The 13,908-nt window shown below is 41.8% G+C and overlaps 1 protein-coding gene across 1 annotated transcript in view; it reads right to left on the reverse strand.

Moving 5' to 3' along the window:
• Nucleotides 1–1,393: 1,393 nt before the first annotated feature.
• The window catches only part of ATG14 (autophagy related 14), a 38,447-nt gene continuing 25,932 nt past the window's right edge, over nt 1,394–13,908 (reverse strand). The window contains exons 7-10 of the mRNA XM_024734753.1: nt 12,568–12,685; nt 11,154–11,244; nt 10,988–11,073; nt 1,394–4,337 (exon numbers count right to left, since the gene is read on the reverse strand). Coding sequence (XP_024590521.1) covers nt 4,031–4,337; nt 10,988–11,073; nt 11,154–11,244; nt 12,568–12,685 — 602 coding nt within the window. The 3' untranslated portion in view covers nt 1,394–4,030. The remainder of the gene's footprint in view (nt 4,338–10,987; nt 11,074–11,153; nt 11,245–12,567; nt 12,686–13,908) is intronic.

The raw sequence follows: 13,908 nt of genomic DNA on the forward strand, positions 1-13,908 counted from the left end.
GCGGGTTTGATCCCTGGTTGGGGAACTAAGATCCCATATGCCGCTGTGCAACTAAGCTGTGCACTACAACTGAGCTGTCACACCTCACCTGGGGCCCACGTGCCGCCAGCTACGGAGCCCAGGCGCCCTGGAGCCTGTGCGCCACAACTAGAGAAGAGATTAAAAAACCTGCAAGCCACAACTAGAGAGAAGCCCGCGCAACACAATGAAAGATCCCGCATACGGCAACTGAGACCCCACGCAGCCAAAGATAATAAATAAATAATAAATAAATCTCAAAAAAAAAAAAATCCACTTCACCTATGTAAAACTCTTAAGCAGATGGTGAACCCTTTTTCCAGGGTATTTTCTCACCAGATCCTTGGAATGGGGTGCTAGTGGTGGCTTTCTCTCACTGAGTGTTTCATAGCTGGGATTCAGATAACTTGCCCAAAAGCCAGTTTCAAATTTCCTGGTACATTTTGTTGAAGCAATTTTCAAATCACCTCCCAACCACTAAGGACAAAGTTATCCTTAGTTCTTTCCATCTGCTTCAACCTGATTCCTGCATCGATCAGGAAGTAACTTTTGAGGGCTGGGAATCTACGGGTACACACAGAGATGGGAGCGTGTTTTTAACTGTTACCCAGGGAGGTCGAAGGACTAACACTGAAGCACATGCCCTATTTAGGAACCCTTTCATTTCCTTGCCTGTTCTGCTGCTGCTGGCTGGCCTTCTCCTGCAGGTAAAGGAGTACGATGACCATGGCAACAGTTCCTTGGTACTTCTCTGCGTTGGTCTTGCTGTTCCGCAGTAATCACTCTTGGTATCCCTCATCCACCTTGCAGGTGGCCCCTCTCCATAATAATCTAACCTGAAAGGTACAGATTATCCATCTGGGAGAGACTACACAGTTATTAAAACAAAACACAACACAGAGGGGAGGGATTCTCCAAAAATACTCTGTTCTCTCAGCTTGACAGATCCCCTCTAACACTGCCCTTTATCTCGTCCTGAAGAAAGCCTAGGCAAATTCCATACAGGCAACCTAGAAGGCCCCATCTCTCCCTCCCTCCCTCCGTAAGGGGTTGTTGCAATACACCAGAAGTCACTGCCAGAGACTTGCATCAAATGATGGCTACAGGAGAAAAATGCATCTTTAGAGAAAGATGTAACTGGTAAGTGACCGATTTTCGAGCTTACTAAAGATGGACCATTATTGTTAATACTACTATAATTTTTAAAAAGTATTAACAGGCATTTCCCATTACCTGGCAAAAAATTCTTAAAAAAAAAAAATTATCCTCTAATTTGTATAAAATACTCCAGAGTTAGATCTCATTCTTGCTACCCTCAATGTATTCAGTAGAAATGAATAATCAGAGCTTGAAAAAGACACACATATTTGCAAAGTACTGTTAAAAGATTTATTGCAATAATACAATAATAGTTTAGAAAACATTTGTATGACTCAAACTGGTTTGGAAGTCGCAGAGCAGTGGGGAATCCCTGCAACATGACGCCCCAAGGAGATTCTTTAACAGCATGCCACCAAATGTTCTTCCCCAAATTATCAATACACGACTCCTTAAATGAATCCTGTCCACTCCCCAATGTTGACACTGTTTTTCCCCTTAACTTACAGATGTGCAAAACTTTCCTTAGTTATACTCCATTTCAAAAAAAGTCTTTAACAGACCATTTTAAGCAGCCTATTTGGTGCCTGTGAGTTGTTTTAGTATTACCTTGTTTCAACAAATCGTCTTATGATGGAAAACATGACCAAGTTCTATGGCTTGTTGTTTAAAAAAAAAAATACCAGCTTCAATTTTTTAAAAAGCTGTTTACATATGGTTCTGGCACCTACATGAAAGATTTTAATGAGCAGCAAAGACAGTAGAAAAAACAGTGGTTGAAATGTATATTTAAGAATATTTACAGGGTGGATCCAGTGCAAAATAATGAAAACCAAAATATCTCAGCAGTGTAAGCCAGTATGTTGGTGTTCAAAACCATTAAAGGTTTGATCATTTAACCCTAAGTAAAGTGCCTCCAGTTGATATTAACAATAAAACATACCCTACCAATCCCTACATTTCCCATATCCTTGTAAGTTTTGTTGAATTACTCTGGTTTGCGATCTCATGGTTTCGTCAGAGGAATCCTTGAGACAAATCATGACTGTTGTGCATCTTTCAGCTGAAGTCATTCCCTCACCCAAGCCCCGAATCCCAGTGTTCCAACTCTTAAGACTAAGCTCTCCTTTCTGAGGGTTTGAGTGCCTAGACAACTCTTACGGGATTTTAAGTTCATTTGGTATTTGTTAAAGTCTACCACAGCCTCTCTCTATGAACTACACTACAGACTTGGATGGGACAATGCAACCCAGCAATCACGAAGCCCAGCACTTAAAACAGATACTGGCTGTATAAGAACCCACAAGGAGAAAAGCCTGTTTCCTCCCTAAGTGGAAAATTTACAGTCAGGAAACTTGGGACTCCTGGATAGGAATAAACACCCTTCTGCAATTCTATCCCAAACTCTACCCAAACACTAAATATACCAACAGCAAGAGCTATATATAGCACCTCGGATTTGGAGGCAAAGTATCAACTATAATAATTATGAGAAAAGAAGCTATAGGGCAGGGCAAACCTCCAGGTGATTTATGAGGTACTGTCATGCTGATCACACTAACAAGATATGGTAATAATGCCTGTTAGGAAGTTTCCATTGGATTTCACTTTGTAGTTGTTACATAGATTTCTTCTTGCAGTTATTAAAAATAAAAATCTACTTACATATTTGTACATAATGCCTCTCTACAGTTTTCTTACAAGATTGTCACTAAGAGAATGACAAGACACATTAGCTGAAAAGGATCTCCTGGTGAGGGAAAATTCTTTCCATCAGAGCTTTCCCAGGATACAGAAGAGCAGTAGTAGCTGTAATGCTGTGCTCTGCATTTCAGAGCAAAGGTAGTGTCTTTAGAGCAACAAAGACCTCTAGGAAACAAACAAGCAGGGTGGTTTTCCGTAGAAAAACCTGCCACTTACTAAATCCCTTAGAAAGAAACCTGACACCAGAAAAATGACCATAGGCCACTTCAGTGGCTTTTAACCTGTGCCCAGGCAGGAATTTAGCTTCCATAAGGGAACAACCATAGTCACTTACTTTTCACTCACAGAAAATAAGTTCAATTTCAAAATGCACATAGTGTGGATGGTAGGAATTCAATAATCTAAGTATGAATGAACTTAATTCCCCTCAAAATCCAAGGAAATAGTTTTAAATCTTTAGGACATTACTGCAGCCAGGATTTCTTCCCTTCGTGGATGTGGGTCCTACAGAAAAAAAGACCTTAGTTTCTTTGCTCTGTGGGGAGAAAGAAAACAAGAATGTCCAACAGGCCACAAGAGAGCGGCACAAGTGAAATCATTTTTTAAACTACCTCTCCCCTACCAAAAGAAACCCCTACCCTTTGAAAACAAGACAAAAATCCTTGACCTAAAAACCAAGCGTGACCAAATTATAAAGAAAACAAGTGTTTCAAACTGCCTGCTTGTTCTCTGTACAAAAAATAATGGCATAAAAACAAACTCATAGTAAACAGTTTTTATCTTTCAAATCCTAACCATCAGGAATCACTTCCTTGTGATTCAACCTCTGAAGCAAAGTGTTTAGGAACAGTCTTAGCATCACAGGGACCGCCATGGCAGCCGCGTCTGTGGGACCAACGGCCTGTGGTTGGAAGGGGTTCTGTGTGTTTCTGCCTCAAAAGAACTGGCCATGCACACAGGGCCTTCCTCCACCAGCGCTGGTCTGGGAGAAGGGCCTGTGACCCCTCTGTTCTGTTAATTATCATAAGCATGTCAGTCACCACCACGGCCCAATCGACAAAGAGAAATGCTCGTCTCCCTGTTTTAAAAAAACCCAACAGCTTAACCTCTTTCTGTTCCAGGCACTATCTTAGCTAAACACGTAACGTTTACTAGGGCGTGGAGTCAGAGCTTTCTCCAGGCCCGTCTGGTGCGTCTCAATTCCTGCTCGTTAACGGTGTCCAGTGTAAGCTTTAAACCAGGAGGTGACGGAGGCCGCGGCAGAGGAGATCATCCCACCGGCACTGCTGCTCGCAATGGGCGGGGACGCCTGGGTGCTCTGGCTCTCGGAGACTTCCACGGGCTGGGAAGGAATGTCACAGAACCGGGGGCTGGGCAGGTTCTCCCAGTCGGTGCCCAGGTCGGTTTCCTCGTCACTTACGTGCTCGTCTCCACTCTCGTCTGATTCTCCAGCAACTCCGGGATCCACAAACTCCATGGACTCCTCCAGATCTGCTCGCACTTCAAAGGGTCCCGACCTGTGTGCAGACAGGGAGGGCCCCTTTAAGACAAGCACCCCTCTCGCAACATAAGACCCGATGGCACGGGGCAGGCCCAGAGCCGTCACCACACCCACGACTGGTCTAGAATGGAGCTTTTCTTTACCTAAATAATAATGGCCATCCAAGTAATGTAAAAAAACATCACACCACACTTTCCCTCAACTCAACCTACTTGGGAAGACCCTGGATGGAAAAAACCTATCCGCTGAGACTAGGCATGCTGGTCCAACATACGATTTCCTGTTTCAAGCCACCACAGTATCCAGGCATGCCAATGGGAGAATTCGGACAAAAACAGTCACCTGATGTACACACAGGCATATCAGTGAACAATAAAACTGTACAGGTGTTCTCTGCCTCATGGAAGCCCCCAATTAGTAAACTCTTACGACTCACAGGGGCTAAATGATAGGGTTGTATGCATGTTAGCAAAGCTTCCTTGGAGTAGTGCACGCATTTTAAGGTATCATTACATAATTTTCTAGGGACACATTTACAGCATTGAATGAGATACAACTATTTAGAACATATTCATCTGGAATAGTGCATATTTCTGCACTATATTTCAGGAGAAAACTATTTTTATTTCCCAAAGGTCCCTAATGACATCATCACCTCCAAGTCAGGCCTCATCCCCTGTGACCACCCCTCAGTGCCACTGTGGAACCCTTGTAAGCAAACTCCACACAGCCCCTGCTGCTCTTCCGTGCCCCCTTTCTAGCTCCTGCCTCAGGGGAGCCAGGCTGCATTTCCTTTGGGTGGGCAGTCACCCCACCTACTGCTCCTCCAGGGGGGTTCCCTGCAGCCAGCTACAGGGTGGGACCACATCACTCCAGCAGCCTCCCCCCTGTTGTCCCCAAGATAAGGACACAATGCCTTGGTTCACTTAAGAGTTTCACTGACAGTTACTTTGGGGAAAGTGACAGACATTAGCAAAAACAATAGACATGAGAAATAACTTAGAATTGTACAGCCTATCATTTTAGTCTATGGTCCAAACTTCTCTGCAGCCTTTATGATGATAAAAGCCTAGCGCTGGCCTCCAGTGCACCTCACCAGACCTGTACCTTCTGACTCACTTTTCCCAGGGTCAAGCAACCTTCATTCTTCTAAGACAACCCTGCTTCCCAGCTAAAACACAGCAATAGCATATAGCCAGCATTTCTGTTCCTGGCACTGGAGTCCCCGTTGGCCTCTCAGATGTCTGAGCCAACCAGTCTCAAAACACAAGCCAGCGGGGGTTCTTCCCCTCCTCCCTCACGCTCCTGACCGCTATGACCAAATAAGCCCCCTTTCCACCCTGTGTCCCCCCAGCTCAGGCCCTCACTGCACCCCCTCGTCCTCCTCGCTGGGGTCTCACCTCCTCCGGTCAGCCTCCCTTCACCCCAGCAGCTTGCTGAGAGCTGCCTCCACCCCTCTCCTCATGGCAGCTGCCTACCAAAACATGGTCACAATGTAAGTGCCTTAGCTGGGCTCCCTCTTTTCCTGAACACAAAGCTCTTCGATTCTGTTCTGTTCAGCTTCACTGTCCAGGGGGCCTCAGCATCTACTGCCAGGTTTCATCTCCCAAACCCCCCAGGCTCCCTCATAGACCCAGGTCAGCTCTCCACTGCAGTCACTTCCTTGCTGCCAGCCCAAGAAGCACAGCCTGTTTTCTGTTCCTATTTGATGCTGCCAGATCTCCTCTTGGGATCCCTCTCGGCATGAGACTGCCATCACCTCCAGGCCCTCTCTTTAAGGGTTTTCCCAGGAAACAGGCAGGAGTGATACACGGGGGCGGGAAAACTATAGGGAGGGAGGGAGGGAAGCACAAGAGGGAGGGGATATGGGGATATATATATATATATATGTATATGTACCGCTGATTCACTTTGTTATAAAGCAGACACTACCACACCATTGTCAAACAACTGTACTCCAATAAAGACGTTAAAAAAGAAAGAAAGAAAAGAAAACACTAGTAAATGATTCCCAAGGTGGCCAGTCTGAACAATTTTAGTCCCAGTGAGTGACCGACATTTGTGAGGACTTGTGAGAGCAGACGTTTCTCCACTCAGCCTCTGTCCTATCACTTCTAGCTTAGAGATCTATTATCTGCCCAGCATAGCCCAAGCCACACACACCCCACACAAAATTAACTAGCAAAAGAATTAAGTCTTTTCACTTAATGGCTCTGGGAATAAAGATTTTCAAATCATTCCTTCAGTTTTCAGTTTAGCTGAATAACTGATATCTTTTTATTCAGGACTCTGAAGCCAAGAGTACTCATTTTTTCATGATGCTGTCGGGGGTTATTCTCATCGATTAAGGCAACAAAATGTTCTTTTTGGCTTTTAGGAAGTCTCTTTTGCAAAATATTTCAAAAATATTATATGATAGAATATACAACCTCAAGAGTGAACCCTACTGTAAACTATAAACTTTGGATAAAGATGATGTGTTAGGGGCTTCCCTGGTGGCGCAGTGGTTGAGAGTCCGCCTGCCGATGCAGGGGACACGGGTTCCTGCCCCGGTCCCGGAGGATCCCACATGCTGTGGAGCGGCTGGGCCCGTGAGCCATGGCCGCTGAGCCTGTGCGTCTGGAGCCTGTGCTCCGCAACGGGAGGGGCCACAACAGTGAGAGGCCCGCGTACCGCAAAAAAAAAAATGATGTGTTAATCATGGTAATGACTGGATCAGGTAAGAAAAATCAATAGATATTAAATCCAGGGGGAAATTCTGATGAGGATAACTGCATGGTCTCAAAGTGTCTCCCAACTGACTGCTTATTAGTTGCAAGGAAGGAAAAATATAGGAATTGTACAGAGGAGAAGGTAGAAAGCATCTTGGCTGGGAGATCAAATTAGCATCACCAATGAGGGACAGATGGCCACTGTGGGCCTCTGGATGTGACACCCACGAGACATTCACCTAGGCAGCATTCCAGCCTGGAATGTATAACCTGATCTCATTTCAAGGAAACATCAGAATAAAAGTTCTATTAAAAAAGAAGGAAAAAACAGTAATGTCATGAAAAACAAACGAGGCTGTGAAAATGTTCCAGGTTTAAAGGTTAAAGAAACATAGCAACTAAACACAACATCCAACTCAAGATTGGACCCTGTACTTGGGGTGAGGCGCTATAAAGGACATTTTTGGTCCACTGACAAAATGTGCATATGGCAGTATTGTATCAATGTTAAATTTGCTGATGTTGGTAACTGTACTGTGGTTAAAAGCAAGAAAATATCCCTATTTAAAAAAAATACATATTGAAGTATTTAAGGGTCAACAGCCATGATGTATGTAACTTATCCTCATAGGGTTCAGAAAAAAAAAGTTTTTGGGGTATGTATGTGTATTTATGAAGATAAGAGAGACAGAGAAACTGCACAAATGATAAGCAAACATGGTAAAAATACCAGCAAAGGTTAATCTGGGCAAAGGGTATATGTGTCTTTGTACTATTTTTATTTTTTGCAATTTTTCTGTAAGTTTGAATTTATTTCAAAGAAAAACAAAGTTTATGTTGCATTCAGGATGGGATCCTCAGTTCAGCTGGTCTCAATGGAAGCAGGAAGTCCCACCGAGGTTTATTAACAACCTCTCTAAAGCCTTGATCCTCACTGAGGCAGGTGTGAAAGGGGCCTCCTGAGGCTTACCTCCTGACCTCCTGGCTCACAGACATGAACTCGACAGCCTGGCTGTGCACGTGTACTCCTGTCGGACAGAGCCCTCTAAATGGAGAGCTGACTTGAGGGCAGCCCAAAGAAAACTTCAGACCCACCAAAGAAATCCAGCCCTAAAAGAAAGGTGTTTGTTTTCCTAAACAACCAGCAACACTGGGCTACCATCAATCCTTTCCATTTTTGCCAAACTGATGGCTGAAAACTAGAAAGCTGTTTAGAAGTGCATTTCTTTATTCTTGACTGAGGCTGAAGATTTTTTTCCATTTGAATACTGACTACTTGCACTTCTTTTGTGTGAAATGCCTGCCTGAGTCCTTTGTCTATTTTTCTATTAGGTTTATCTTTCTTTCATGGATCTGAAAGATTTTAAGTAGTCTAGACTTTAATCCGTTGTCTATTATAAAGGTTGCAAAACATACCTGTTGCTTGTCTTTTAACTTTGTTTATGGTATCTTTTACCAAAGACATTTTGTTTTGACACAGTAAAATGTGTAACTCCTTTCCTTTCTGGTTTTTGGGTTTTGTAGCTTGCTTGGGAATTCCCTCCCCACCCTGTGATTATAAAAATCGTCTTTTCTCCTAGTTATTTTACAGGTTTTATTAAAAAATAAAGTAATAAGGTGTTTCATATCATCTGGAATTTATTTTTACATATGGAATGCAGTATGATTCCAACTTTTCCCCACATAAATACCCAACTGGCCCACCACCACTGAGCTGCTATTATCCGATTCAACATGCCACCCTATCATCTATTATATTCCTACATACATAAGGGCCTGTTTTTGGCCTCTTTATTTTCTTCCTCTAACTGCTCCACCTATTTGCATGCTAACAGCAGATAATAAAGGTTTTAATTACCTTTATACTATGTTTTAAAAGGGGCCAAGCCCATCCCTTATTATTCTTTTTCAAAGTTTCCTTTCAGGTGCTTTTAGTTGAACTTTGGAATCAGCTTAACAAAGTTCCATGAAATATCTGTTGAAATTCTGATCAGGTTTCCTTTTGGGCAGAAGTGGAATTTTTACCACACTGAGGCTTCCCGTCCTAAAAAATCCTAAGGGTCTTGGCAGCATTGGGCTTACTTTCATTCAGTCCCATACCTCATACAGTGCCAGACAGACATTCAGGAAATACATGCTGAATAATTTTTTAAGTTTCATATTTTCTTTATACAGGTTTACAAATATTTTGTAAGGATTATTCTTATATAATTTATATTTTTTGTTGCTACAATAAAAGGGACCTTTTTTCCATTACATTTTCTAACTAGTTGTTGTTGGCATATAAGAAAGCAATTGGTCTTTGTACGTTGAGCTTGTATCTAGGCACCATACTGAACTATCATTTCTAAGAGTTTCTTAGTTCTCTTGGATAACCAGTTCAATAATCACACCATCTACCAATCTCACCTTCTTTCCAATATAAACACACCTTACTTCTTTGTAAAAATCTTTTGCCTTGGCTAGGCCTCCACAGCCATGTTAACATAGCAGTGACAGTAGGCATTCTTGGCTTTTCCTGACTGTAAATATCAATGTAAGTAACATGTCATTAAATATAGTAGTTTTTGCTGTAGGTTTGTAGTAAGTATCCTTTATTAATAACCTATTTTTAATTTGCTAATTGTTTTCCTTTAATTATTAATGGGAACTGAATTTTATTCATTGCTCTTCTCCCATCTATCAGGTTGATCTTACGCAGGTAAAGCAGAAGGCACAGTGTCAATAAATATTGGCTCGATAAATATTAGCTGTTATTATTAAGGATAAATTTCCTAACGTGGAATGCTTTACAAATAATGTATAGAGAGGATGGCAAGCAAACTCACAGGAATCAACCACTAAAAACGGGATGGATTTCTAACAGGTTTCTGAGGCTTATAAACTAATGAATGGGATTTGGGGTGAGGAGAATGAACTCCCTCTGAAACGGCACGAAATTCTAGGTGGATGTGCAGTTTCCTGGAGAGATTTCACAGCTTTTCCCAGAGGGGTCTGTGTCCCAGAAAAGTTAACTATGGTTTTAAATGGGGGGGTGTTGAGGAAGAGAAGAAACACAAAACAAGGTTAAGGGCAGATTACCAAGATTAAGGGCAGATTACCAAGGATAAATCCACTGCAACATGGAGGGGGTCTCCCCTTGAGCCACGGTTCCAGTGTCAAAGAAAATGAATGATGGGGAAGGGAGTCCCAAAAGAACTTTCCCACCTTTTGTTTTTCTTTCTTCTCTTTCAAAAGTTCAAATACATTAACCAAGTCATATCTGCAGAAATGTATAGAGAGACTGCTCAGAGCAAGGGAAAAAGATAAGCACCCAGAGAATGGGTCTTGTTTGGTCCCAAAGATAAGCCTCATCTATGTCATGCTTTTAAGGGCTGAGAGACTAAAAAGATCCCATAGACCAGTCCTGGTTGGTCTTTTTTGTTACTTACTCCTGTTTTTTCAGATAATGGATTTCAAACTAGTTCATCTCATAAACTTCTCATACCCTTTATCTCCAACAAATGGTGGCCAGATGGACTCAGTGACAAAAAGAAAATTGTGAAGAATTGTTATGATGGGAAGGAATGAACAGGCACAAAAGAAAATGCACAAGAATCAGGAGAGACACTAGGCAGAGCTAAGGAAGAATCAGATGTGGATTCAAAGTAACAGATTTTGGTCTTCAGGGACAGCACGAGAAGTCCCTCCTCCAGGAATATAAGGGTTCTTCTATTCTGTTTTAGGTGTTAAAAATGTTTGATACTAATTTCCTCTGAGAAATGATTATGTAAGGACCATAAGGGATCAAATATGACTTTGTTTCCTTCCATACAGGACTGTGTTATCTTTGTACCTTCTGGAGAGTTTGGGGCTTGGGATCAGGCCCCTGTTCTATGCCCACACATACAGCAACTCTACTTAAAAGTCGTCATAACACCACCACTTAGAGAAAAGTAACAAACACCCTTCTTACCTGCCTAGGTGTTCAGCGTTCGGACTGACCAAGTACATTAGATTCCTGAGAGTATGCAGTGGTTGTAATTGATCTAAATTTACATGCTAGAAAAAGAAAAAAAACTGATTAATATTTTCAACCATGTAACAAATTAAAAATTAGCTCACAGCGTTATTTTCCATACCTGAGAAAAGCATAGGTAAAGAATATTTGTATTTAGTTTCTTCACTGCTCGAGTAAATTTCTGTTTGCTGAGGTTTTCTCCACAAAATTCACTGTAAAATAATGTACGATTTGTAAAGTTGTGATTTTTGAAGAAATTCTATGTTAAAATGTTCATTTTGAAGAGTATGCTTTACACTACAGTTCAGTACGAAACATACCCCATGTCCTTTGCTCTTAACAAATTACACTTAACAGAAACTCTTCTAAGGATGAGCTACTGCTCTCATAGCAATTTCACCACATCCATAAAATTACAAACGCACTATCTTTTGACCAAGCAATCCTACTTCTGAAGACTCACTCTACACAAATGCTTGCACACTAATAAAGCAACGAATGTACAGATTATTCCTTGAAGTATAAACTGGGGACCGAGCAGACCTGTATGATCTTGGTACATCTGTGCAAACAAAAACTTTGCTACTATCCACGTTAGGCAGAGTGACAGCTGAAAGCCAACGATGGCCCTATAAGGCGCTACAGAACCTACAGCCTCCTGTCCCTGCTGCCTCGTTCTCTCACCCCGGGCTCTGCACCTGCCCTTCTCCTTGCCCAGGGATCCCTGTGGCCTGCTCCCGGCCTCCCCCAGGTTGACATGTGATTCCACACCTACCCAGTCAGACGTGGTAAACCCTTCCTTGCCCTCACAGGCCCGCTCTTTCACCTGCTCTAATGGTCGCCCGAGCACTCATCACCACCTGACGTACCTTTCGTTTATCATGTGTCTCTCCATTAAAGTTAAGTGTCAGAAGGGCAGAGGTTACGTTTTCATCACCACTGTACCCCCTCAGTGCCTAGAACAGTGCCTAGCACATAGCAGGTGCTCAACAAATCTTCGTAAATAAATAACAAATTTAAAAAGCAAGGTGCAAAACACCTTAGTTTAAGCATGATACCTTTTGTGTTTAAAGGGGGGTGGTGGTAGGTAATAACACACATTAATATTTACTTGAAATGCAAGGATAACTGGAGGGAGACAGGAAGGTCTTCGTAGGAACTCGGTGGACTATAAACCTTTACAATTTAAAAAAAACTTTAAACCACGTGTTTTTCATTAAAAAAAAAAAATCGAAGTGTTACAATTTATCCAGTTCTTACACATAAGCATGCCCTCTGAATATCCTGGTTTTCCCTTAAATTATCTTTTCACATGGGAGAATTCCACGGTCTTTTCAAAGACGCCATGTGCAATTGTAAGATAATGACACAAATTTGCACGTTGGCTTATGAAATCAATCTCAATATTTCATTGTCAGACCTTTTCTCTCTTGCTAATACTTAAATTCTTGTTTTTGTTTTAATTAGAATAAAGAACACAATAGGAACATAAGAGAGCCATGATAAAGATGACATCACCGTCTTCAATTACTTGCCTGTTGCACAGCTTTTTGGGAAGATTTACGTCGAGTATATGAGACAAAATGTTGACCAGCTGAGTCGCATAGCACAACGCAGCGCTAATCGTGTAAGCAGGGTTATTATGCTCCATATCTAAAGTATAAAAACAAGAGCCTAATCAAGACAGTACGGTACTGGCACAAAAACAGAAATATAGATCAATGGAACAGGATAGAAAGCCCAGAAATAAACCCACGTGCATATGGTCACCTTATCTTTGATAAAGGAGGCAGGAATGTAAGAGCCATACACAAACAGCTTTAATTTCAACAAAAATATTAATGAACCTGGATTTTTGTGATTTGTGGTTTTGTCAATACATTATTGATGGCTATGCTTTGCTCTTTAGTAATAAAAGGTCCATGGCCAGACATTAATATTTTATTGTTTATGATTTTTGCTGAGTGGAATGTAAGCTAAGCAAATGGGCCTAAATGGAGCCAGCACAAATGAAACTGATGTCTGAGCTGCTTGGACCTGGTAATGTATTATTTATCCAAACAATTAATGCCCAACTTAAATGTCACCTCCTCAGAGAGGCCTCCCCTGACTACCCTATGGAGAAATAGTTCCTTCCTCTGTAGCCCCATCCCTGAAGGTGCTGGTTCCGTCGTCCATAGCCCATACTCAGTGTATGATGCCTTTGATCATTACTTGCTTCCCTTCCTCTCCACAGAAAGGCAAAGGGCTACACTTGTCTTGGTGACATCACCTTTGTAGCACCTGCACTGTGCATGACAGAAAGCACATACTCACTAAATACCTGCTGGATGACTACATGAATAATCTTTCTCCACCAAAGAGAAGCTACTGAAGTTGTAAAGGGTTTTTCTACTGGGGTATTTCAATCTCCATTTAGGACTGATAAAAAAAGTTCTTTACAAAGTTCGAAACTTATAAAAATGGGACCCAACAGGCTAAATACACTTCTTTAAATAGATCTTTTTATATAAATAAAACAATATTGACCCCAAAAAGGTGAAATGTCTAAAAAAAATACACGTTTTCAGTCCATCCACTGATAGATAAAACGTGGCATATTCATGCAATGGAGTATTATTCAGGCACAGAAAGAATGAAATGCTGATGCGTGCTACAATGTGGATGAACCTTGAAAACATTATGCTAAATGAAAGAAAGCCAGACACAAAAGGCCACATATTGTATGATCCCATTTATATGAAATATCCAGAAAAGACACCTATAGAGACACAAAGCACAACAGTGGTTCCCAAGGGCTGGGAAGAGGTGGGAATGCGAGTGACTTGCTTCAAGCCCCAGGGTTTTTGTTTGGAGTGAAAAGAACGCTTTGGATC

This window comes from Neophocaena asiaeorientalis, unplaced genomic scaffold (genome assembly GCF_003031525.2).
Source record: "Neophocaena asiaeorientalis asiaeorientalis breed wild unplaced genomic scaffold, Neophocaena_asiaeorientalis_V1.1 scaffold547, whole genome shotgun sequence".
Lineage (NCBI taxonomy): Eukaryota > Metazoa > Chordata > Mammalia > Artiodactyla > Phocoenidae > Neophocaena > Neophocaena asiaeorientalis.